The sequence below is a fragment of the Anabas testudineus genome, chromosome 12 (assembly GCF_900324465.2).
Source record: "Anabas testudineus chromosome 12, fAnaTes1.2, whole genome shotgun sequence".
NCBI lineage: Eukaryota > Metazoa > Chordata > Actinopteri > Anabantiformes > Anabantidae > Anabas > Anabas testudineus.
In genome coordinates, this window is record NC_046621.1 from 10,415,058 (window position 1) to 10,440,217 (window position 25,160).

At 42.4% G+C, this 25,160-nt stretch overlaps 1 protein-coding gene across 2 annotated transcripts; it reads left to right on the forward strand.

Moving 5' to 3' along the window:
• The first annotated feature begins 999 nt into the window (after positions 1–999).
• Positions 1,000–24,647, forward strand: tmem260 (transmembrane protein 260). Of its 2 annotated transcripts, none has more exons than XM_026355918.1 (17): positions 1,000–1,177; positions 1,292–1,408; positions 4,455–4,486; positions 6,007–6,158; positions 14,429–14,606; positions 14,752–14,865; positions 15,140–15,319; positions 15,425–15,465; positions 16,725–16,811; positions 17,890–17,998; positions 18,301–18,473; positions 19,502–19,673; positions 20,214–20,353; positions 20,988–21,164; positions 22,061–22,114; positions 22,374–22,458; positions 22,647–24,647. In XM_026355918.1, the coding sequence occupies exons 2-17, from the start codon at positions 1,300–1,302 to the stop codon at positions 22,899–22,901; spliced, it is 2,058 nt and encodes a 685-aa protein (XP_026211703.1). In that variant the 5' UTR covers positions 1,000–1,177; positions 1,292–1,299; the 3' UTR covers positions 22,902–24,647. The 2 variants fall into 2 exon arrangements, with proteins under 2 accessions (XP_026211703.1, XP_026211704.1); XM_026355919.1 differs by having other exon boundaries at positions 22,656–24,647.
• Positions 24,648–25,160: the final 513 nt, after the last annotated feature.

Genomic DNA, 25,160 nt, shown 5'->3' on the forward strand with positions numbered 1-25,160 from the left:
TTGGCTGGGAGTAAGACTTTGGTTTTCTATGTGGTGGGGGATAATGAAAGTGGTGGTTTTAGAGAGAACACTTTATGACGTGCCTGATTACCCCCCCCCCCCCCCCACCCACCTCCCTCCGCCTCCCCAAATTCACTCCATCTCCTCCCCACATCCCTCTGCCAGCACTGCAGCCCAGCGGATAACCAAGCGTGGATTAGCAGTGACATCACACTGAAGAGATGGCTCAGCCCGAGTGTGAGGAAAGGGTGAGTGCTTGGGTGCGCGTGTGTCAGATGGGTGTGAGTGTTATGTGTGTGTGTGTGTGTGTGTGTGTGTGTGTGTTCAAGACTGATTAGACTGTGAGGGTGGTGGTGAGAGGGAAGCGAGGATTAGAGAGTCATCTGAGAGTTGGCTAGGTGCTGACACCACTCCACCTCACCAAGGGCTCAATTTACTGAGGGATCAGACTCATTTACGGTGGGGTGGGATTATTATCAGTTCAATAGGGCAATTTCTTTATTACAGTCACCCTTCAACCTGTAAAATATGGACACCTGTGAAACATTAATGGGCGCATATATCTTGTATCGGTTATAATCTAGTGCTGTTCTTCTGCAATTAATTGTGTATTAGCAGCAGGTATAGCAAGCTGTAGTATGATAATGTTTAAATGAAGTGATATCTATTTGACTACACTAAATGCCTCTATGAATGCAGTTTGTTTTGTTTTTAGGAAATACTGGCTAGTGGCTGCAACAAAACACAGTAAATACACACAATAAATGCAAACACGAAACATGTGCACAGGAGTGATGAGACAAATCTCAGCTCTTTATTCCAAACAGGAAGTCACTGGTTTGAACATGCAACAAGAAAGAAGAAAACAACACTCGTCTTCTAAACAGCATCTCGCGAAGATATTTATTTTTAGCAGCGACATTATAAATATATATATATATATATATATATTATACTACTTAGGTGGCCGTGTGTTTTGTTTTGAAAAGGCGCGTCCGGTAGTATCGCGAGTTTAGGTCGTCGGCGTGAAATGAGCTTCGCTGCTTCCCTGAAACAAACACATGCTATTTTAGCTAATAGTCAAACTGCCACTAATAAAACCAAACATTGTGAGTGTTAACTCTGTGCTACATTAATTTAATTTAACGCAAAACTGTAGCTTGGCGTCAGTTTTCAGGTACGTACCGTTTATTGTCATCAGCGCCCTAAATGTAGGGATGCTAGTATCGTTAGCTTGCTAGCTACTCGACATTAGCTAGCAACTGTTTGAAAACTATCCATGTTTATCCAGGTGTAGAAATGGCTGCGAAGGAGAGGACAAGCTGGATACTGACAGGGGCTCTAACTGCTTGCATTACTGCTCTGTATGTGCCCAGTGTGCAGAGAACCGTCCCCGGTGGAGACTCAGGTTGGTGCTAATCGGCTAGCTAACGCTCCTGTGGTCATGTGGGTTTGTTGTTGTTGCTGGGCAGCCAATCGTGTGACGTCTTGATGATGATGTTGCTGCTGCTGCATTGATGCATTGGTGCTGTCCGTGGTGCTGCAAGTACAGGCACATCAAATGTGGCAAATCCTATAAAACTATAGCATATAGCATACAGAAAAACAGCTACTTGCGACTAAATAGAGAAATAAATGACACCCCTTCCTTTGATAAGACCCTTTGAGAAGGAGGTGGGTGTAGACTATAGTTCATTACACATCAAACACTTCAAATGACATATCCACGAAGACATGGTCCTGTCAATGAACTAACATTAAAACACCCTCATGCTTTGAAATTGAAATTTCATAAGCTGTATTTATATATATGTTTTGTTAATTATTATTTTGCCTGTTATGTTTATTGTTTCTATTGTCTGTGAATGCTGGCTTCAGTGAATTGGCTATTATTTTTATGTTGATAGTGGGAATGCATTGTTAACTATGATTATAGAAGGGATGAGAAAGTGCTCTTAATTATACATGTCAGGGCCAAAACCAATGATTTACGAATTTTAAGAATTAACACGAATTTAATATTTGAAAACAATTGCCTTCTGGGATTAATTGAATTTTTTGGTTTTTTGAATCTTAAATCTTGAAAACCTTAGTCAACGACATGATATATAAATAATCGTTTATGGTAATTATTACAAAAGGAATTATTACAAAATGTCTGTTTATGAACTTATTAGAAAGTTTATGTTATCATTTATATTTTTGCCTTTTTCTGTAGGAGGAGGAAAATAGTGTTAGTTTCAATATGCAATTCCAAATACATTTGCACTCTAACAAGACTTAACAGTGCACCTGAATGTTTTCACTCAGTACCTTCCAGTGCGGTAGGCCAATGCGTTTTCTAACATTTTTTGTAATGCAGTTTATCAAGTAATGCTTGCATAATTACAGTGTGTAGAAGTGATAGCAAGGTTCCAAACTTGTAAATGTGGACTTGAGGGCATGAAGGCTCTACTTGTTAGGTTTGCACCGCTCTGGCATACACCGTGCCGTGGAAAGGAATGCACATTTTGCAGAATGAAAGCATATGAAAAGCTATGTGTGAGCAGAGATGAGGCGAGAGCAGGCAGTTGGAGCACTGAGTAGCCCTGGTGGTTATGCTGGTGTCTAGCAAACGGGGCCTTTGAAAAAAAAAAAAATGGCCAGCCCCTTCTCCACAGTGTTTAGGGACGGTGCAGGATGCCCGCGCTGATAGTGCCAGCTGAACACCCTTCCGAATTCTCCAGGTCTCCGTTTCTCTGTCCTAATCTCTTTAGGTGTGATGTGCCCTGTAGAGGCTTGAGCGCAGCCCTGCGGGTACACTGTTGTCTAGGAATGTGGAGTGTGGAAATGATGGGGATTATGGGAAGACTGGTGTGGGTGCCCATGCTCCACTATCACAAAGACTCTTGGCACCCGTGCTGCTACCCCGTTGAGTCAATATTTTCCCTTTTTAGTATTGGGGCTGCAGAACATCTTTGTGGCACTGGGATGGAAGTTTTGGCTCAATATTAGTTTGAGTTTCTGTGTTGACTAATGCTAAAGTGTGCCACTTCTGGGAGAAAATAAGAGAAATTGAGAAACCGATGAGAAAATGTGATGTAAAATGATTGCAGGTAGCTTGCGGCTCATGCCAGGTGAAATGAAGCTATGAAAACATTTAAGCTTTGCAGGTGGAGGAGTTCTGACTTCATGGTCCATTAGACTGATAAGAGTTAGGGCTCCTCATGTGGCAGAAATTTAGGCATCATAATTCACTGTATCAGCAAGGTTGCAAAATATGTGAAGCAGCCAATGCCATTTGAAATAGAGCTGTTCTATAATGGTTGGTACTACGTCACAGCTCATGTTTTTGCACTGCAGAAGTTTTTCTTTGTTTATTTTAAGCATTGAAAAGCACTTGCATTTGCTTGAATATAAAATATCCAGTTATATTCTATTACTGTATTGGTGTACAAAGTGCTTTTTAATTTGCTGTCATTTGTAATTATATTGATAAATGCAGTGGAGTCTGTTTTTTAAATAACCATCTACCTCTTTTACCTATAATTTGTTTCATAGACTATACTGTAACTAATGGATTCATTTGCTAGGAATCCTACATAACTTATATACTTGTGAAAAAAGTAGACTGATTATCCTGTCAATATTCATGCAGCAAACAAGGCCACAGTGTCTTTGACTGTATTGGAGGGAGGAGATTACTTCCCTGTACCAGTAGAGGGAGCAGTATTGAGTGCAAACATTTATCAATGTCATTTAATCTGAACCAAATTTCAATTTTCATGAGTGGGAGATGCAAACATTGGGTGAGAAATCAGTATAATTTGAAACGCTCTGGGTGTATTCTGGCACAAATGGGTTTGTGCCCAGATACATTAAAGCTTCCTCAAATGGCTTTTAGGGGTTTTCTTTTCACTTTGTGCTGTGCCTCACACAGAGCCTGTCAAAAAATTGTGCAACCGGTTCGTATATTTACAGCTTACCTCATTTTGTGACTGTCACCAGTGTTGCCTTTCTGTTTGTGCCCATCTGACTAAACAAGACATTGAGACATAAGTGTGGAGCGGGAGACCGGCACGTAGCGCATCAGAAGGGAGAGGAAGGGGAAAGGACCCCAGTGCATGAAATGCATGGGGAGGATGGGACTGGAAGCATTATTCTCAGATCAGCGTATGTGTGTCTTTGTGTGACAGAGCATTGGAGAGGGAGACTAATGTGTTGTGTGCGTGTTTATGTCTGTGTGTATGTGCTGGAGAAGGGGAGGGAGGCATCAGGGGAGATGTGAGAGATGAAGAGAATGAGCGTGCCGCTTAGGAAATGTCACACTGGGAAGATTTGCAGGTTTTGATCCTAGCAAATTAATGCAAAACCCCAGTGCAAGTATTTGATTTGGGAAAACTTTGGGAGCAGACTTGTCTCTTAATAATAATTATTGGGTTTACATTAATTTCCTCCGCTATTCTCTTCCACAGGAGAGCTGATCACCACTGCCTGTGAGCTGGGGGTAAGTATTAGCTGTATTGTTTAATCAATTCACTCATTAACTCTTATAAGCATTAAGGAAGTTTAATTAAGCATGGGCAGAAAGCAGATTAATTTACTTTCAGTCCACAGGTTTTTTTCTGTCTTTTCTATACACTTATTTTACTAACTTGCAAGTAGAGAATGCTATAATTTGCAACCCGTTTTTCAAATCCAATTAAAGTCAATGGTAAGGCGATGGCTTTTGTAGGCTTTGCCTTATGTACGGTATAAGGCTTATTATATCCACCCCTCTTTTTTTTGTGTGTGTGTAAGCCGCGAAGAATGAACTAAATCGGGTTAACAGTTATAATAAGTTTTATTATTTAATAAAGTTTATTACGCCGCTGTGATCCTTTTAGGGAGGCTGTGTCGGTGTCACTATGCCAGTAATCCTGCCGTTAGTGCTGCAGTCCGTGTGGCCTGCCTGTCTGCCTTTCAGGCCTCCCCAGGGCCTTGCAGGCCGTCCCTGGGCCCTAGGCTGCTGGCCCCCCCTTCTGATCCCTAGAGCTCCAGAGTTCTGCTTTCCATGGCTCCCTGTGGCCTTTGTCCCTCAGCTGTCCTTTAGCTGCATGTCTGTCCACTCCTGTCTGCCACAGAGGTCTTCCTCAGCTTGCTCATGTTATTATCCTGGAGATACCTACCTGTTTAACAGTACCGTTTTATTCACCAAACTGTCTGCTGTCTTTTTTTTCTCTGGTTTTCTTCTTTAATTCTTCTTTTTTTTGCTTTTTGTCCTCTTCTGACCTCTGTTTCATCCCTAATGCCTTCTTCAGATTTTCTTGAAGCGGTTTCTCAACGTAACTAAAGAGTCTTTGCTGTGTTTGACATGACCTGTGAGCTAGTCACACTCACCTTTCAGTTCTGTTTTCAAAGCTGCCCCTTCCTTCTGCCCGCATGGCTCATGTTATCAGTGCCAGGGAATGAGTCTGTGTTTAATGACTGAGCCCTTATCTGGGTAGAGGAGACTTAGCGACTAATTGCTGTGATTGCCAAGATCCCCCAGGCGAGGATGACTGTGGCTCAGAGGTGGTTTAGGGGCCAGGGATGGCGAGCACCGCGTTCTCTACCATTGGCTCCAGAGAGCTATTCTGTCCTTGGGAAGAGGCCGGAGGAAAAGAAGTTAAAAGGGGGAGGAAGATAGGGAGAAGATGGCTCTGGTATCCTAGCAGAGTCAGTTTGCAGTCAGTATAGACGGGATGTGTCTGACTCTTCTTCAGCTCTGTAGAATATCACTGCTATAATTTACTATGGACAGAAAGTGAGCTATAGCTCTAAAATACCAAGTTTTAATCAGTGGTGACCTCTTAGTATTATTATTATGATTTATTTATTCTCTAGTACTTCACATTTCTCCTGTATTTTCAATCCAAAGCCCTTTCCTCATCTCAGCTTTCTGCCTACTCGGGCACATCTTTAAAGGTGTATGTAATGTTCTCTGGATGTAATATGTGTTATTGCATGTCTGGATTTGAACTTCAGACTTTCTCACTGTGTGTTTAGGTGGCTCACCCTCCGGGATATCCTCTCTTCACCCTGCTAGCTCACCTGGCTATGTATCTTCTGCCCTCACTATCTCCAGCCCACAGTGTTAACTTGATGAGTAGCCTGTTGGGTGCTGCAGCTTGTGGTACCCTCTGCATTACTGTCTGCAGGTAGGCACATGGAAACCTATTCTAAGATCCCTGTGTTGTGTCCACAATGTGTTGTATTTCTATGTTGTTCTGTCATTGATGTGAGAAAGTAAAAACAAAGTGGTTCAGTTCCATCTTTGTCAGCTACTGCCAGATTTTGAATTTTGTGTGTTAAAGTTAGATTTCAGGGAGGTAGAGAGAAGTCTTCCCCCTTCAGTAGGTGAGTCTTATAATGAACACACATTGAAATCTGTGTAGCAGTATAAAAGCCAAATACTCAAGAAAAGTAATGATAAGGAAAAAACATTTTTTGAGTGGAGGAGGTCTTTGAAGATTCCCCTTACTGACTTTTTGCATCTTGATGTTGTCTGTGACAGACAGTGGTATTTTTGGTTCCTGACTGACTGGCAGTGGCATTCCTGATCCTCTTTTCAGTATTCAGGAGCGCAGCCTAGCCACCCTGCCCTGCCTATTTACACATCAGCCACCCGTTGTGAGTGTGCGTGTGTGTGTATGTATATGACAATTATCGTACCCTCCAAACCCCACCCTGACTCCCCTGTTCTCCTGTCTCCCACTGCCCAGCATGCTCCCAATCCTGACATGGCACGATTTCTAATCTCCCCCTTCTTGCCTCCTGGGTCTGAGAGGAACAGGATCACTAACACAGCTCCTCCCTCTCCCCTCTCTTCTACCATATCCTTGCTAGCTCAGTTGTGGGTATAGTTTACAGTTTCTGTATTGCTATCTACCCCCCTGCAGTTTTGCCTGCTGCTGACCCCATCATGTAAGGAGTATTTCACCCATTAGTTCTTTGTGTGTATGTGTTTATCTCGCCTGGTTGGCCGGACAACCTTACATCACCCTTTTGCTGATCTTAGTAATTTTCCACATTGCATTGTTGGTGGCAGCTTAGTGTCAACATTTTTCCTTTTTGTAACTATTTATGCATACTGGGGCATTTCCAAGCATGTCATATACTTCTAATTTACGCTTGCAAAATAGGAATTGTTGAATATGATGTAATTTCTTCCTGCTGTACAGCTTCCTGCTGCAGGCTGTGAGGAGTCAGTGTTAGTGTGTGTGTTCCCAGTTGCTCAATACGGGGCCTTCTTTCTGTATGCTTGGCCAGTATCTGCTGGGTGGCAGGTGCTCTGGACTATATCAGGGTTCAGCCCTGCTGGAATAGAGCAGGGGCTGATGGAAGGGCAACCCAGACCCTAAGCAAACTACATTAGACTTAAGTCTCATACATGGTTTATGTTTGGCCTTAGTTGGACATGGATATGGACTGAGGATGCACTTTTGTTGATACTACAGTGAGAGGGGTATTTATATGTTCATCACATGAGGAAAGCTAAAGAAAACATGGCAACCTCTTAATATGAAGAAGAAGAGCTGCTTTTTTGTTACATTTGGCCTAACAACAAAAAATAACAAGGCGTGTGGAACACATTTACAAGGATAAGACCCAAGATATAAACAGTACATACCGTACAAATGCACAAAACAAATGTTGAACTCACTTGTCTAAACCATCTCCAGTCTGCACACTCTGGATTAAAATGAGTACACATAAATCCTTGCATTCGTTGGACTGTGACAAAATGAATATCACACACACCAGTGTGAACCATAGTGAGCATGGTGGACATGCAAACCATTAACTGACCTGATCCTGGATCTATACCTTTGAAGTTCAACCACTCTTCCCAGGACAGGAAATAAAACAACGAGAAGAGGACAAAAAGTCATCAAAACACTGAGCTTCACTGGAGCTTGTTGGCTTTTGAGTTACCACTGAGTTGGAGGATTGGAATCAGCTCTCAGCCTAGAAAATATCCATGCAGCCTGGGTGATATTTAGCTCCCAGTATGCATGTTAACTGCAGCCATGTTTGTAATCTCTGGGGATTTAGATCTAATTTTGGATTATAGTCAGGTAAAAAGTCAACTCTAACCCCCAACAAGGGTTGATTGGTAGTGAGGACTCCAGCCAGAGAACACAGTCACACCATATAAGCTCTTAAGTATGAACATATAATCTATGCTTTCAATTTGAAAAATAAGCATAAAAGGTTTTAACCATGATTTGTTTGGGGCCTAGTTTGGGATGAGCCTGTGGCTGTGGATCAGCTGGCAGACTCTGTTTGGTGAAGGGTTACCGGAGAGGGCAAAAAAATGAGTAGGGAGAGAGGGGGTAAAAGGTTTCCGGATGGTCAAGACCTCCCTCTCAGTTCTGGCATGGAGGGCATTGGGTGCTTTGACCATACCAAGAAAATTGGCATAGATGTCATACCACAGCCCTGCAGGGACTCTCTGGCCAGGCCTTTCCCTCAGATGAAATGCCAAAACTGACCAGTTGACACCCGTTCATACCTGCTTTGTCCTTGCAGTGACATCAGTTTGCTCTGTCTTTTCTTCCAACATAATTTAGCTGTGAAATGTCTTTTATTATTTTTGTCCCTTTAAGGCCCTCATAAACTTTTTCACTGCTTCTTATTGCATCAGCTGAGAAGTAGATTTTTCTCTCCCCAAACAAACCATTGCTTTGTGTGATTATTTTCAGATGGCAAAATATATTGAAGTTAATATGGGTACTTGAAGGCAGTTTCTCTCAAATAGTAAATTGTAAGACCTTGAAATTCATCTGGAATATACCCAACATAGCAAGCCTTTGATGTATCAATTTAAATTAGTCGGCCAGATTGCCATGTTTAATGTGGGGGAATGTAAGTTGATAGGCTTGGAAGCCACTTCTCTCTCTTGCATAAGTTTAAATGCAGCACTTAGCCTCCCTTTGATTTGTCAATTACAGTTCTCTTGGCTTGATCATATGGTTTGATCGCCAAATTGCATGTCTTGTTCTGTTTTCACACCATGGCCTGACAAGCCTTTGAGGATGCTGGACGTAGTCATAATTAGGATTGATTGCACTTGGAGGTTTATAGAAAGAAACGTTTGGGCCGTGGAATGTGAAAGGCCTCAACCATGAGTCTCTAGAGGAATGCACCCTTCATAGTGGGATAATCCAGACAGCTCTGTATTTTGTGCTCTCTCATTTCTCAGTTTATCTTCTAAAGCTGCTCTGAATCTCTGCTACCTGAGAGGAATCTCTCTCCATCCCAGAGCTTATCCCGAGAAACCAACAGCAGACATGTTAGTGTGCTGACAGCCATCAGAGCAGAAAAACCAACAACATTGTAACTCTCAGTCATCAGCACTTTTTGTTTGATCACATGATTACATAACAGGACTAGTGAAGCACACTGCATGTCTGGCCTCCCCTTTCTGTGGTGGTTTTCTGAAGAAAATGCACACCTGCGAGAGGCTCCCCTGCACGGATCTGGCCCATGTGGCACAGATGATACCTCAGTGGACCGGAGGGTGGGCGTGGTGCCATCCCCTGCCGTGAGCTGTGTCCCCATTTCCTTAAAAGGGCCTTCACCATATGGTCCTGATGGCGTGTTCCCTTCTAGCTCAGGTGGGTTGTTTTTCCACAGGGGTGGAGTTGCGTGTATCTTATGGTGTGATGTCAGGAGCAGTGTGTTTCCACTGTGTGTAATTTAATTTTTTTTCAGTTGTGATTCCTTGGAACCAGCCTAATAGAGTTGTTGGATAATGCTCACCTCTCCCTGTAGGTAGTAAGGTTGCCCCTCCCTCCCACATCTGCTATGGTCAGATAAAATCTTCACCTCAAGTGGCAATAGAGAATCTACCTATTCTCGATTTCTTATGAAAATGCAGAATTCAGTTTTAGGTATGTCTTTTTGAAAAGCTCCAATCTCTGGACCTTTTGTTCAATTTCTGAAGTATCTCATGCTTCATATTGTAGTCCAACAGACCTCCTTTACTTCCACATCGTCAGCATGACCAATGGTTCCCCCAGGACTCATCCTCTAATACAGTTAAACAGATGTCTAATGAAGATGTTATTTCCTCATTACTGGCTACGGGATGGGGATAGAGAGGAGGAGGGAGGAGGGCTAGATAGACAGCAGAATACTGTACCAGTTTAATATTCCTTTCGCCCGTGGGCCCGAGATTGTGTCTGCCTCGGACGTCAATATTACATTCCTCACCCACCACAGGCAGTCTTAATAAGGCACCAGGCACAGAGACGGATCAGACTCGGCAATTACAATTCACCCAGAATTAGTTAATGGAATCTATACAGCAACGTTTATGTATCAGTGGTGTGTGTCTAATGACTCTGTTGGAAAAAACAGCAGTAAAAATTGCAGTCAGTGAATTGCATAAACACAGGATTTTTGTAAATTGTTTTTTCCCCTCTTCCTGTAATTTTTTGTGTTGGTGAAGATTAAAATGGCATTCTGGAAGAAATTGTCATGTCAGTAGCTGCATTGTTTGAGCAGAATTGTGGTGATTAATTTTTCATGCACTTGGAGCACCGGAGTGCTCCTTTGGAGGAGGGCTGTCTGAGCGGCAGAGCTGGGACACTAATTTAACCTCCTTCCTGAGCAGGCAGACAGTCTCCTTACAACACACTGGATCAGGCGGGAAAGAAAGGGATGTGCCTGGTTAAATGTTTGGCTGGAAATTAGGGTGTACAAATATACTTTATATTTTTTTACATCAGAGTAAAGGATTATGACTGGACAATACTAAAAAAAATCAAGTCATGTTCCTCTCTATTATTGACAATGTGTCAGAATATTATTACACCAGGTAATTTTAAAATACTAAAAAGACATAACCAAACAAGTAGACATTCATTGGGTATTTCAACAGCTTCACTTCATTATATGATGTATATAATGAAATCAATAATCCATAAAAAGAATCTGTAATATGGCTAAATCTATATCATTTATTAGATTTATTTTATATTACAAAATGTAAAATTAATAAAAAATATACATATAGAATATTCAGTGCTATTAGTTGTGTTCCACTCTTTGTGCATATAATATCACAATTTTCATAAATCATTTTGTTTTGTTTGCAGCATTTTTTTTGTAGTAGTTTTTACATTTGTACAAACCTGGAAAAACCCAATAAATAATACTGTTATGACTGTACAGAACTTGGTGTGCATTGTCTGTGAACTTGATAAAATGATAAAATGATGAATACTATTAACACATTGGTACAGGACCACAAAAAATACAAATACACAAATGTGCTCAGTAACAGATTTGTACATTTAACAGCTTTAAAACACTTTAATAGCATTTCAATAGGGTATTTGCTTTTTTATTACTGACACATACAGATACGTTATAATTTACAGTATATCAGTTGGTACTGATAAAATTTCAAAACAATACATCAGACACTTAACACTGCATTATAATAGCTACTAAGTACCCTGCCTGGTGTCCTGGCCAGAAGAGAGACCAGGGGTGTGAGGGAAGGCCAGCTGGAATCCTCAGCCTCAGCCTGAGCAGGCTACCTCCTCTCTTGGGTTCTCTACCCTCTTCAGGAATGTGTGATTCTTTTCCAGCAGTGCTTCCCCAAACCACTACACAGTTAGAGAACAGTGCAGCACTGATCTGCAATGGCACAGCTGTGGTATTGTTTGCTCCCCGGGGTGGTGTGACAGTGGTTCCCTTGGCCAGCTCTATTGTGAAGCCTTATTCAGTGCAGAGTGCTGGTGTAGGCTTTTTGTGTTCTGTTATTTAGCACAGACAACTGGTGCTGGCACGTCTCTAGTCCATACTGTAGAACTAAAGGGGTAAATGATGCAGGTCCCATTTTGACACTTCAAAGTGATTATACTGAGCTTTTGTTGTGTCCTTGAAGGGGACATTTCTCACCAGAGCCTGATATCATTGCCATGTATTATTTTTTATTTAATTTTGATCTCTTTGTTTAAACCTTTGCTCAGAATTCACATTTAGTCTAATTTTTATTCTATTTCAGATCAGCATTTTCATTCCATATCTATAATTTATGTAATAAAACATAATATTTAATTGTTGACACATTTATTTTCTAGTCACTTAGATTTTTTCTAAGTTTTTGCGTCATTCCAGCCTTTATGCATAGTTAATTACCTAATTGATGACACAGACATTTTGGCAGGGTGGATCTGTGCAGGGTAGAATAGTCTTGTTGTCACCCGCGTTATTCCACTGCCACGTCTCAACCAGGCCATTGTCACTGATCCACAACATTTCAGCACAGCAGCATCCTGCACCTCATTGAGTCATGATAACAGCGAACACAGCTACACTGGTGTCAGAATGTGTCCTGCTTTATCTGCACGCCCTGGGAGCAGCCAGTCTGGAGAATGAGCTGTGGAGAGGCTTGAGAGGCTGACTGGGACCCAGGTGGTCCTGCGCAGACAGACAGGTCATTTACAGCCCGCACTGTACACACATCACTGGGCTCTTACAGACTGACAAGCTCTAACAGAGAGATTTGTCAGGCACTCTGGGAGAATAAAGAAGTTGAAGAACAGGAATGTGGGTGTGTGCATGTGTGTGTGTTTCTCTGAATATGTGACAAGTGCTGCCTGGCTATCAAACAGGGCTTCAGAAGCAGGAACAGACTCGGTGTAATAACCTCATTTGTGGACCCCCATGACTGTTCGACACCTTGTGCTATCCCAAAACAGACCCCCTGCTAGGTATATGATCTGCGGGTTAATTGTCATGTAGGTAGGTAAAATTATAGGTGCGGGGGGTCTACACCCCCCCTCCCCTTCATCCTTCCTTCTAGTTACAACTAATTCCTGGAGCGGTGCAGTGAGAAAGACGTCGCTATCTCTTATTAAGACCCACTCCTAGGCGCCCCATCAACACAGTTCACCCAACCCACCCCAAACTTTAAGTGCACACACACACACATATGCATACACATTCTAGCCATACAGTGAATGCAGAGGAAAATTAGTGGAGAGTAGGAGAGAAAATCCAAGAAAAAAAGGGGAAGTAGTCAGCAAGCACGAGTTTTTTTTTCTACCCTCCTCTCACTCTCCCTCTCCTTTTTTTCCTGATTTACCGCGCTTTCCTCAGAAAGCTCCATTGTTCCCCTAGCCTAAGTCTCATCAGGCCTTTTGTGGCTGACTATCACAGCGGCAGGCAGAGAGCTGGAAATGTATAAATGGTATCATGCCTTGTGATTAATGGCGGTGCTTATGAGTCAGGTCTGATAACGGGCCTGCTCTCTACTCAATTTCAGATACCGTTAATGGAATCTGTCTTCTGCGATTGTAATGTGAGAGCGCCTAATTTGCTATGGAGCTTGAAGCTGTCACCGGCAAGGGATTGTGGGGTCATAAGGGACCTGGCAGCCGTTTGGCCTGCAGCTTGTATCTGCGGTGCTGAATAGAGCAGCTCTCTGCCTGTCAGTTAGCTGATAGGCTGATGAGGACTCTAAGCCACTCCACACAATGGTGGAAAGGGCCATACTGCCTGACTTCCCTAATTGTCGAGCCTGCTCATATTTCAGAGCCAGCATGCCGGGGACTGGGCTGCTTTTTTTCCTTTTCTCTTTCCCCTTCTCTCTTCTTGAACTTTTTTTTTTCTTTTCTATATTTCATCCTTCATCCCGCACACTGTCTCACCCTTTTAACGCACACTTTTCTGCACTATTTTCCTTTTCTTTTCTCCTCTTCCCATCATTTGTCGCCTCTCTCTCTCCCCCTCTGTCTCTCATTTTAGTAAGTGGTGGGTCTTAGCATATGACAGATAATCCCAAGTTTGCTTCAATTACTGCAAAGGAGATGGAGACAGTACAGGAGAGGAGGAAGTGGAAAACTTTTGTGCACACATTATATTTAAGAAGCTGAGGATAAAGTGCTATCTCTACCACAGTGGTTTCTGTGCCAGTCTGCTTGAGATCAGCCGGCTGCTGGGGAAGAAATTCTCTTGATATGTGAATTGCCCCAATTTACTGTTTTTCAAGGTCTTGTCCGGGAAACAAACTTGGGTCGTAGGGAGATTATAGTGGGTCCCCTGTTTAGTCTGAAGGTAGTGGTGACTGTAGAATTGCAATTTTGTGTGAAACTGCTGACTTTGTTGTTTTATTGCTCCACTTTAAGTTAGGTTAAGTAATAAACTGAACACTTTGAGTTCTGAAGATTTAAAACTGAGAACAAAAAGCAATGGTTCAATTTGTAGATTTGCATATTTTAAGATGTTTTTCAGAGTAATTTTAGGTCAAATGATTTTAAACATCATGAGGTATTTTTGACGCTTTCCTCATTCCTGTAACATTCAGGTACTGTATGAGATATTCAAAATAAACTTGGGATCACCCTGGACTTGTGTGGAAAGTCAGGAATAAATCAAAATGCTGGCCTTTTTACTTCTTCACTTTTAGGTTGGCAGGTCCTGGTCCTGGAGCAGTACTAGCTGGAGGGCTGTTTGCTGTGTCCAGACTGAGCTGGCAGTGGTCCATGGTGGCAGAGGTGTTTACCCTCAACAACCTTTTTGTTGGTCTACTCTTCTTGTTGACCACCAGCTTCCACTGTGCTGAAAATGCTTCACAGAGGAAGAAGGTAACTAAGCGTGACACATCCATACCCTTACAAGACTCTGGGCTCCTGGATCTTCCCTGTCTTCATTCCTTAGATGCCTTATGTCAGGAAAATTTCAAATTGATCTTACGGCACTTCACTGCACTGCTTTGCTTGTCCTTATCAGATAGCACATTGGGGAGCGCTATGCTGCGGCTTGGGCCTGTGTAACCAACACACAATGGTGCTGTACATACTGGTCATTGTTCCTTGGGTCCTTCACCGACTCTACTGTCACAAGGTAAGCCTACAAGGTAATTTACTAAGCTCACATAAGACACTTTTAATATCTTATCACTATTAATCAAATACAATGAGCCAGGAAGCAGTTTTTCTATCAGAGACATAGAGAAGTAGAGGTCAGCATCACTGATATTGGAGAGCCACTTGTCTATTTAATTCTTTAGCATGTCCCCAACAGACTTGCGTATTTTATTCATTGTGCTTGTGACAGTGGAAGAAATTGACCAAGACCTTGACCAAGAAATTCTTTGTATCCCATGTGATCTCAATAGGAGCTGTCTTTTTGTGGCCTCGTGTCTCTGGGAGTGTGTTTCCTTGCTGGCTTTCTACCATACATTTACCTGCCCGTCTCCTCCTACCTCAATGCAGCGCGCTGGAGCTGGGGGGATCAGACAACCCTGTCAGGCCTGCTGACCCACCTACTGAGAACTGAATATGGCACATTCAGTCTAGTGTGTGCTGCTTACCCAGCTATTTTTAAACGTAGTCTATACATATTCTGATTTATGATTATTTATCCTGTATACAAATGTGTTGAGTTGTTTATTTGTTTACAGGCAAAGACAGAGACCCCTGCAAACTTGACTTCAATGCTACAGTAAGTCTGCAACATTTTCTTTTAGCTTTTTACCTTTCATTTTAACCAAATTGATCACACACTTGCAATGTTAAACAACTTAGATTACTGTATTTACTGGTTTCATACTGTACATTCCCAATATTTATTTATAGGTCACATTCTTGAAAATGTCATTAATTTAAAAGTGGACTTATTTGTATTAGTAATTATTGTGTATAATATCTGTAGATTTACTTATACAGTAGATTCTAAGATAAAATGGGTATAAAACAGTAAAACTGGGAAAACTGTGCAGGTTTGATATGAGACACAGATCTAGAGATGAAGGACCCGTCCACTTTTTGCACTTGTTGTAGTCTTTACACAGGTTTAACAACAGACAAATGAATCTGTTCGGAGAGCCAAAATCATTTCTGAAGCCCTACTCCCTCCCTGTCTCTCCTTACTCCAGCAGCTTTTGTTCTTCCCATTCCACTCTCTCCCATCAAAGCAGAACTGAACCTGCTTAGAGGGCCAAATCTCTGTGTTCTGTTTCTCCAGCAGTTTGAAATGATCACTCAGCTCTGGTGTTTAAGCGTGACAAGCTGTGATGACAGACACTGCAATAGAGCTGGAGAAATTGTATTTTTCCACTCCAGCAACGCCACCACCCCCACTCCCCAGTTTTCTCCCCTGCTCCCTGCTACCACCACTGCAGTCATCCCACTCCTGGTATCTTTCTCCAGCTGACGGGATGGGGGTGCATGTGCATCTTAAGACCCCCCACTACTAGCTCCCCCTCTGCCAGGCACCCACCCCTTCCTATCACCCCTGCTGCTTTGATGGACAAGCACACCTTCAAGATGGGAAAGAGAGGCGAACATGACAGGCATGTCGTACTGGAGACGTAAACCCACTGGAGAAGCTGACACACACACACTCACAAACACATGCTTGTGAGCACACTCACACATAGTGTACATTGGGAGATATAGAGACTCAATAAGCTGTCAAATAAAGATGGGTATTAAGGAAGAGGCAGGAAACTATCTCTTTGCTCTGAGCAAGCGCTCTGTGACTGACGGGCGCTGTGAGGAGAGGATGGGGTAGTGGGGGGGAGGGATGACACAGTCATTCGTATCTGTCAGTCCGATTGAAAGGAGGCGCGCACAGTCCAAGGAGTTTGTTTTGATATGGGATGGAGGGCATTTAAAAATTGGTGTCCTTGAGTTCAGTAGCAGTTAGGGTAATTGAGCTTGTCTTTGGTGTCCATCACAGTTGTATGTCTGATTGCACAGGGCCCAGATTGACCACTGGCTTGCAGACCTTTCCCTTCCTGTTCTAGTGCTTGCAGGACTTGGTTTGCTGCTTTCCTCGTTGGACAGGTAGGATGAGCAAGACGTCAGCATGCCGCACACCAAACTCTGTCAGACACATCTCAGCAGCCACTTCAACCAAAAATCTAATCCCCCTGGAGTAAAAGACAGGGAACAAAACCACTGACAAAATGCTGATCTTAGAAAAAAAGAATACAAAAAACACAGAGGCACCTAACTGTCAAGCTGTCACAACGCTCCACATTCAAGTCAAGAAGGGGTTGATGTTTGTTTAGGATTTTTAAAACTTGTTTGTGTATACAAGTAAATCACTGCTTGTATGTATCCATACATGGCAGTGTGGGGATATCATCCTGTAATTCATTACAATAATGCTTTTGCAAGGGTCTGTGAGGTGGAGCTGATCAAGCCTTGTGAAGCAGTAGGGCATCAGCTACCACCCTGCTCTACCCGCTCTGATAAACATGCACTTTTATAAATTTGGCCACACACACAGATGAAAAAGAGCAAGGCCAATTTAAATGTTGCCAAAAAAAAGTACTAATGCATTTTGTTTATTGGAGCTGCTTATAAACAAAGAAGATTCATCTAAAAATCAAGATATTCCTTTTAAGTCCTGTTGAAAAGTTTAAAATAGGGAGCTGAGCGGTTAGTGGCCAGCCAGTGAACACCATCAGTTCAGCTGGAGGAAAACCTAAAGTAATTTTCTGTTGCAGGAGAATGTCTCTTCAGGTTCAGATGATGATTTTTTTAAATGTTCACAAGGATAACATGTTTTCTTTTTGGTGTATAAGTAAATTTTACAGCTGTACTGTAATGAGTTTGTGATTCAGCGGTTGGCATCAGCTCATTATGACTCAGCCTGCATTAGAAAATCAATCATGCACCTCTTAGCTGGCTGGCGTATACATTTGCTCTCTGGTGTGTGATCTCCATCCCTGTGTTAATATTTTTAAGGAATTATTCAAAACAAGTATGTTTTTGCAGTGTCAACAGACGAAATAGTACATTAGACTAGATTTATGGGAATGATACAAGAGCACAGTATAACACTATTCATAAAGAGGTCAATAAAATGAGGACAGTATTTGAACATCAAAAAACCTATTAACCTTCCATGTCCTAGGACATGTCGCTCAGTGTCCTGGCTGTTGACTTTCATGCTGGTGATCTACTCACTGTTTTTTGCTTGGAGAGCAAACCTGGACATCAGCAGGCCCCTTCTGCTTGGAGTGGTGAGCTACCACACTTCATTATCTCCTTATCAAACTGTTTATTATTATTTTCATTTGTCAGTGGTATTAAAGGCTGATTAAAGACACAGAGTGAAAGTTGAAATTGCAGCACAGTTATATATGAAAAAATAGAGTAGTTTGTGTAGAAGGAACAGGTGAGAGATACATCCGGTTACAAGAGTACTTAAACGGTCGTACCTAAGCCTGTTGTGGATTTGGGCTAAGAATCAAAAAAGATAATAATAAAAAGCAAACTACACTCTACAACTGTGTGTGTCTGCACTGTACATCACTTCCTACAGGTTGAGCGTTTCTGGCTACAGAGTGATGCTGCAGTGTGTGTGCTGGCAGGCCTCGGTCTGAGCCGGACGCATGCTGAGCTGGAGAGGAGGCTGGGCAATGGGGGGGTGTGGAAGACCACAGGCTGGGTCCTCACCATAGCTCTGCTAGCACATATGGTGCACACCAATCATAGGTGAGCAATGTAATCAGTCATAGTGGCAAAGTTGATGTGAGATGCAACAGAATTTTTGGGGCAAACAACAACATATTGGATTTTAAACAAAACAGTGACAGTGATAATAAAATCCTTATATTAACTTTTAAGAATATTAAACATATATAACTTACAATCCTACCACCCCTGCAGTGTAGGACTTGTTGTCCTTGTGGCTCTTTGGAGCTGTTTCTACCCATTCACATCATAAATGTTCAATTTCAGATCAGACATAAACATGTTACTGTTACAGACTGTTGTGATTCTAAGCTCTAGTACCATTTTTGTGTCAAGCTGCCCTTGATTTATAATTTTCTTTTGATGGTCCTGATCTCAAAAAGCAGATTGTAAGCATCTAGTAAGTATGTATATGTGGACTGACTAATTTTATTAAGTTTTACTTTACAGTATTTGTCTTACATTAACTATGCTGGACTCAAAGTTCATTTTAAGTACTTATTTTTAAGTTAAAGTGAATTAACTTATTCTAGTTCCTTCTAAAATCCCCATGAATAAGTTTTTTCCTGAGTCAAGCTGATTTGTTTCTCCTCTGTGCTTCATACTGTATGTCTGAACTCCATATGTCAGGTTTTCCTCTGTTCACCCCATGGTAGGGGCTAAAGAGAGGCACGGTTAGCACATAGATTCCACTCTCAGAGCTCAGTGTGAGATGTTAGCTGTCCGAGAAGGCAGATTACAACAGCGTAGTGCTGGGGAGTGCCAGACAGCCATCACTGAGCGGCTTTGATCAAGAGGAGAGCATGGCCTGTGCTGTCAGACCCATCACACCTGTCTCCCCACGATTAGATAGGCAGCCAGAGTGCTCTGCAGAGGGGAAGGGGCGGGGGCACTGACAACTTACCCTCAGAGCACCTTGAAAGCATACCTACAAACACTCACATACACGCAGCCGTACACATCACGCTCACTTTTAAGTAAAATACTTGTAACCACAGCTGCTCTGATTACATTGTACTGCATGATGGTGTTTGTGCTGATGATCTTAGGAAGTGTGATCAGAGCAGTAACAGTGTGGTGGAGAGATTCGGCATGGAGCTTCTGGCCTCTGTTCCAAAAGACTCAATCATCCTGACCAGAGGAGATCTGCCTGGAAACTCGCTGCGTTACTTATACTACTGCCAAGGTGTACGGTCTGATGTGCGCCTGGTAGACCAGGAGGTTTGAGCTTTAATCTCTCCACTGTCTTGTCCATGTTGTGAAATTTTCATGATACACAACAAAAATAAACATTTATTTTTATTAAGAACACCTTTATTTAAGAACATAAAACCAACTCAAATAAAGGTTCCTCCTGAACACAGTTTTGATCAAGTGGTATTATACACATATAAAAATAAAAATGCTTATTGAGCAACGAAAAGCATACAGAAATAAACTGAGGATATTGCAATATATGTATTGTATTTCAATAATCTTTAACATAGCTTATATTTTTATTTGTGGTGAAGTAAGATAAATAAGATTTAAAAAAGTAAAATTTCTTTTTTTCTTTTTCTATTTTAAGAAAAGAAAAGGATGATTTATCTGACAAATGAAAAATTATGTGAGAAAAGGAGTCTCTGTGAACCTCAAATACAGAGTGAAAGCCACTCAAATAGTTACTAAATGTTGCTCTCTAGCTGAATCATTCACTATGTGTTATTTTAACTGCTATTCAAAGTGCAGACAAAGATTTGACACTTTTTCTTTTATTTCTAGATGATGACTTATACTTGGTATGTGGCCAAACTGGGGAAGCACCACCCTGGGGTACACTTTCCGGGCCGATGGTGGGACCCGGTTCACCCTGATGAGAAGGGCACCTTCAGTCTGGAGCAGTTTCTGTCTCATAACACACAGTGAGTTACAAGAGGGAGTGGAGAGAGCAGAGACCAAATAAAGAGATGGTCAGAATAGATAAAAAAGGATGTTAAGTGAAGGCAGAACGAAATGGGAGGGCAACAATGGTCCACACGAACAAGTGGGTGATCTAATGAGGCTGAGATCAGTGGTATGGTCGACGCAGCGGTGGGTGCTAGGAGGAGATAAGCCCACAGAACTGTTCAGGCCATAAAAGGAGTTTGATGAACTCCAGAAGTCGACTAATCTACTTGATTTGGTTAAACAGCCTCTGGCGGACCTACTGCTGCTCCCTGCTCTCATCATTCACTCCTCCTGGAGGAATTGAGACCCAGAAACTGGCAGGAGACCTGTTAATACCAAGCCCACCAGGGGGCAGTGTTTGCCAGGCCAACATGTCTGTATCTCAGTGGGGCTGCACTGACCTGGGGGATTAACCCTCAGGGCTCAAGCCAGTGAGCAGCACTGGGCTCGAATAAAACTAGAAGTTGTGGAGATGTAAGAAAATGTTTGTCTCCATGTTTTCCCGAGTGTCTCGTCATCAGCAGGTACGTAGAGAAAATTGTTAAGGGTGTGTGTGTGCCTCTGTCTGCTTTGTTGTGTCATTCCCTGTTTGTGTCTGTTTTTCTGCAGGAGGGATACGTTTGCCTGCATTGGGCTGCCTGATGGAGATTCAAGCTGGGAACATAGTTTCACCCGCTGGCCTCTGGGTGTGTGTGACTACTTAGTGCCTGTTCAGAGGCAGTTTCACCCTGAAGAGTGGGCTCATCGCACTCGCAACATGTACAATTGGAGTGAGCCACATAACAGGTGCACATACAAATTCAGTAGTTTGACAGTTTCGTATATATATCTATCGTTGTATAGAAAACTAAATCATCCAAAATTCAGCTTGCTGTATTTAATAACTCGTAAACTTTGGGACCTTTAGTGAAATGTAATTAATATTAAGTGATCAACAAATAATCTTAACATGAAGCTACCAAATTTAGTGAGAAAATAAAAGAAACCCCCAACCAAGTCAGCACCACCTGTTTTATCACCAACAGCAGAAAAGATCTATTTGCCCCCTCGTTTCTCTGTGGTCTTCAGTCATCCTTTCACAGACTACACAGAACTTCCCACAGTGAGGTTGTTCTCTGTTCTTTATACTGTGATCCAGCTCTTTGTGATTTCAACCAGAGCAAGACATTAGGCCACTGGCCATTTGAAATGAGACTGAAGATGAAAAATAATGAGTTTCTTATTGCGTTTTGTCAATAACTGTGTCAAAAGTGGAATTAGTCAAAGCTCCATATTCTGTTGCTGTTGCCAGCAGCCCTTCATTCACTCAGATATCCACGGCTGAATACTGTGACATTATTTTCCGCACCCTCACGACAAGCGTGTCCACCAATGCCCACAAGCCATATATTAGCTCGGGAACCTTGCTAAAATATTCTTTTGAAGAAGAGGTCAAGTGTTTGCAGTCAACAAAGTGAAAAAGGGAGATGTAGTTTTATTCCATGTCTAATGTGCCCAGCTGGTATTGTTGCTCAGACATTTAATGTTTATGCAGCAAACACTGATGTTTAGTGTATCAAAACCTGCACAAGTGGAACAATTTTCTCATAAATAATCATTTGTAGTTAGTGGGTCTGTGCACACGCTAATGCCTGAAGGAGTTTAGATAAAGAATTTGGTTTTTTTTTCCCAAATGTGAACAGTTTCCATCCTACATCTTGGGAGCATGTTGCTAATGAAGAGATGTGGCAAGCCAGGTACAGTAAACGTTTGTTTGTTTTCTCCTCAGAGAGGTTGTATACTTTAGTGTGCAAATAAAAAGCTGCATCACGATGCATACTAGCTTGCTAGAACATCTCCATAAACCAGTCTTGTGTGGTAGAGCATCTACATGTACATTCTATTTGGTGGTGGCATCTACATAAATCACTCCATTGGAGTGGTGCGTTTGAGAGTGTGGATCTGCATGGCTCATCCATCCAGCACTTAGCCCTGAGCCTGCGTGCTTTGTTTCAGGATGAAGACGGCTTTCTTTCTGTTTGACCTGGCAGAAATGATGCAGGGAGAGGGGAAAGCTCGCCTCTTTGGGCTTTCTTACACTGTGAGTCTGACCTCCAAATTAATCCAACAATTCAGTCATTTACCATAATGGTTCAGATTATGCAGGGACGTATATGATATATTAATGGGCTTGTATGTTTGCTATTTGTGGTAACATCTGCTCTTGTATGTGTGTGTATATCTGTTTGTGTGTGTGTGTGTGTGTGTGTGTGTGTGTTTGCTGGGCAGCTGTATAAGGAGATTGTGGAGGCCCACTCAGACTACCCTCCAAACTGGGACAAGAACTTGGCACTGGCCTGTGAGAGGCTGCTCCGCTCGGGTCACCGAGGCTACACTCCAGACAGCCTGCTGACCTGCAGTATCCAGCACTTTAAACTCTACTTAGAGAAGGAACCCACGGATTCCCAGGCGCCCGCCATACGCTCGGCCATCACTCACCTACTCAAAGAGAGAGACAGGTTCCGTCATAAGCAAACCTCATGACATGGCCCAGAGAGACATACATGAAGCTTGCACACTTCAGTTGTGCCACAAGGGAGTGAAGTGGAAAGAAGTCTGAGCCAATGTGCCTCTTCTAGTGGTTAAAAGGTGTTTCTTCAATACTGTCTCAATGAACCTGACCGAATTGGACTTGATTGATGATTTGCATTTGGACACAAGGGTAGCGCTGATGCAGATATACTAGACTGTAGTTATCTCTAATTATCTGCATTTAAACCCGCAGTTAAAAGGACTGTCCCAAATTTTGAATGTATGTTTACAGTCGTCCGGGGATGAAGCTTGACCTTAGGAAGCCTTGACTGACCCCCGTCAAGCTGTCCTTCCCTTAAACTAACCTCCCTCAGTTGCTTTATCATAACATCTCATTCTGTTTTTTGTTTTTTCCCTCTTGTGCTCTCACAGCTTTTAATGTACTGATTATTTTGCCTCAGCCGCTGCTCTGCTTCTTTTTCTCACATTAAGATGGCAAGGCAGAGATTGAGGGAAACCCAATTTGGGGGCAGAAATGGAGGATTAGAGCGACTGTATAATCCAGGACAGACTTGTTCTGGGCCATGCCGTTGCTACACACCAACTACCCACCCAACCACCCACCTACCCTCTACCAATCCATCAGTCTATCTTAGATGGTCCTTCAAATGTTTAAAACTAATGGATTCCATGAGTGTTTTTTTTTTCTATTTCCTTACTAAACCGAGTGCTATAATCTCTGATGGATTTAAATGAAATGTCACAATGCCAGGGACCCTTTTAGAGGTGTGTTTGTGTATGTGTATTTGTATGGCTATCATTGTGAGGACCAGCATGAATTTTTAACCCTTGGACTGAGGACATTTTTACAAAATGAGGACTTTTTAGCCCGTCCTCACAATAAGAAGGGTGTTTAATGAGCAATTTGGGGGTTAAGACTAGGTTTTAGGGTTAGGGTTAGAATTAGGTTTTGTTTAGGGTGAGGCTAGGGTTAGGGTAAGACAGTACACGTGATAAATTAAAAATGGAAACAGAGGAAATTAGCATGACTATGGGGGCTTTGGAATGCATTATGCTATACAAAAATGTGTGCATTTATATGTGCTGATTTATCTTCACGTCTATGTCTGTGTGTGAACATGCTTAAATCTCTACCAAGCCCTATCACAGCTAGAACCACATATAAAGATGGTCAATAAACAGACCGGCACACAAAACAGAGAGCTTTGATCATCATAGAAGCACTCTAGGGACACACATAGACACGCAAGACCTTCACCTTCACTATAAATATGTAGATTTAGTCCTATAATTGCTAGAAAGACGGTGTAACATGCAAACACTGCGAATGACTTTGAAAACTTGTCTTTGTCTTTGATATGTTCTCAGGATATGACCTCAGTTACACACTGTAAGGGAATATTGGTTCTGATGTTAAAGAGCCTGGTGCTATGAAATGTGTGATGCAGAGACCTCAAGCTTTCTAAAGCACTGCCGAAGAAGTCTGCTGTTTGGGATACCACTAGAAAATGAAGGTCATCGAGCGCACGTCTAGTTTTCTCAGAATGTCATCTGCCATCGCTGTTCACAGGCCTGGTTAGTGTCTGTCTGGCTCGATGATGAGATTCAACCTGCTGTACCACAGAGGCTTTGGTTCCTCATTAAAAAAAAAAGAGGAAGTGGTCACACCATTTGGTTATTTTAATACATTTTGAGACCCTTTTCTTTTTTTATAGTACAGGATAACAAATATTGATCTTTTTGATCAAATAAAGACCCACAATATTAAATTGTGTGTTTATTTCCTTTACATATTAATGTGTATTTTCATGTTGACATCACTGTCATTCGTCACCTCTTGTTATTTCTACTTTACTTTTTCCTGTACTTCTCTCTGTCATCCCTGTCTTGTCTCCCACCTTCTCTGCCTCTCATCCCCTCTCACCCTGTATTTCCCTAACCCCTCTGTTCCTTTCCTCTCCCCTGTCTCTGAGAGTCAGTTGCCCACCCTAAATCAGCAAGCTGCCGAGGATTGTGGGAACCCATGGAATCGCCGTGACCAGGGATGCAGGCAGGGTGCCACGGCAACGCTGGAATGTGGGGCGGCTGAGGAGATAAGAGCTGTGAGCCCAGCCAGGGAGAGGGGAGGGATGCTGCGAGAGAGGAGCGAGGGGGAAGGAGGACAAGGCAGAGTGAGGAGGGTGAGACGGAAACAGGGAGAACAGCAAGTCTGTGAATGGAGAGACAGAAACACAACACCATAAACAGCCC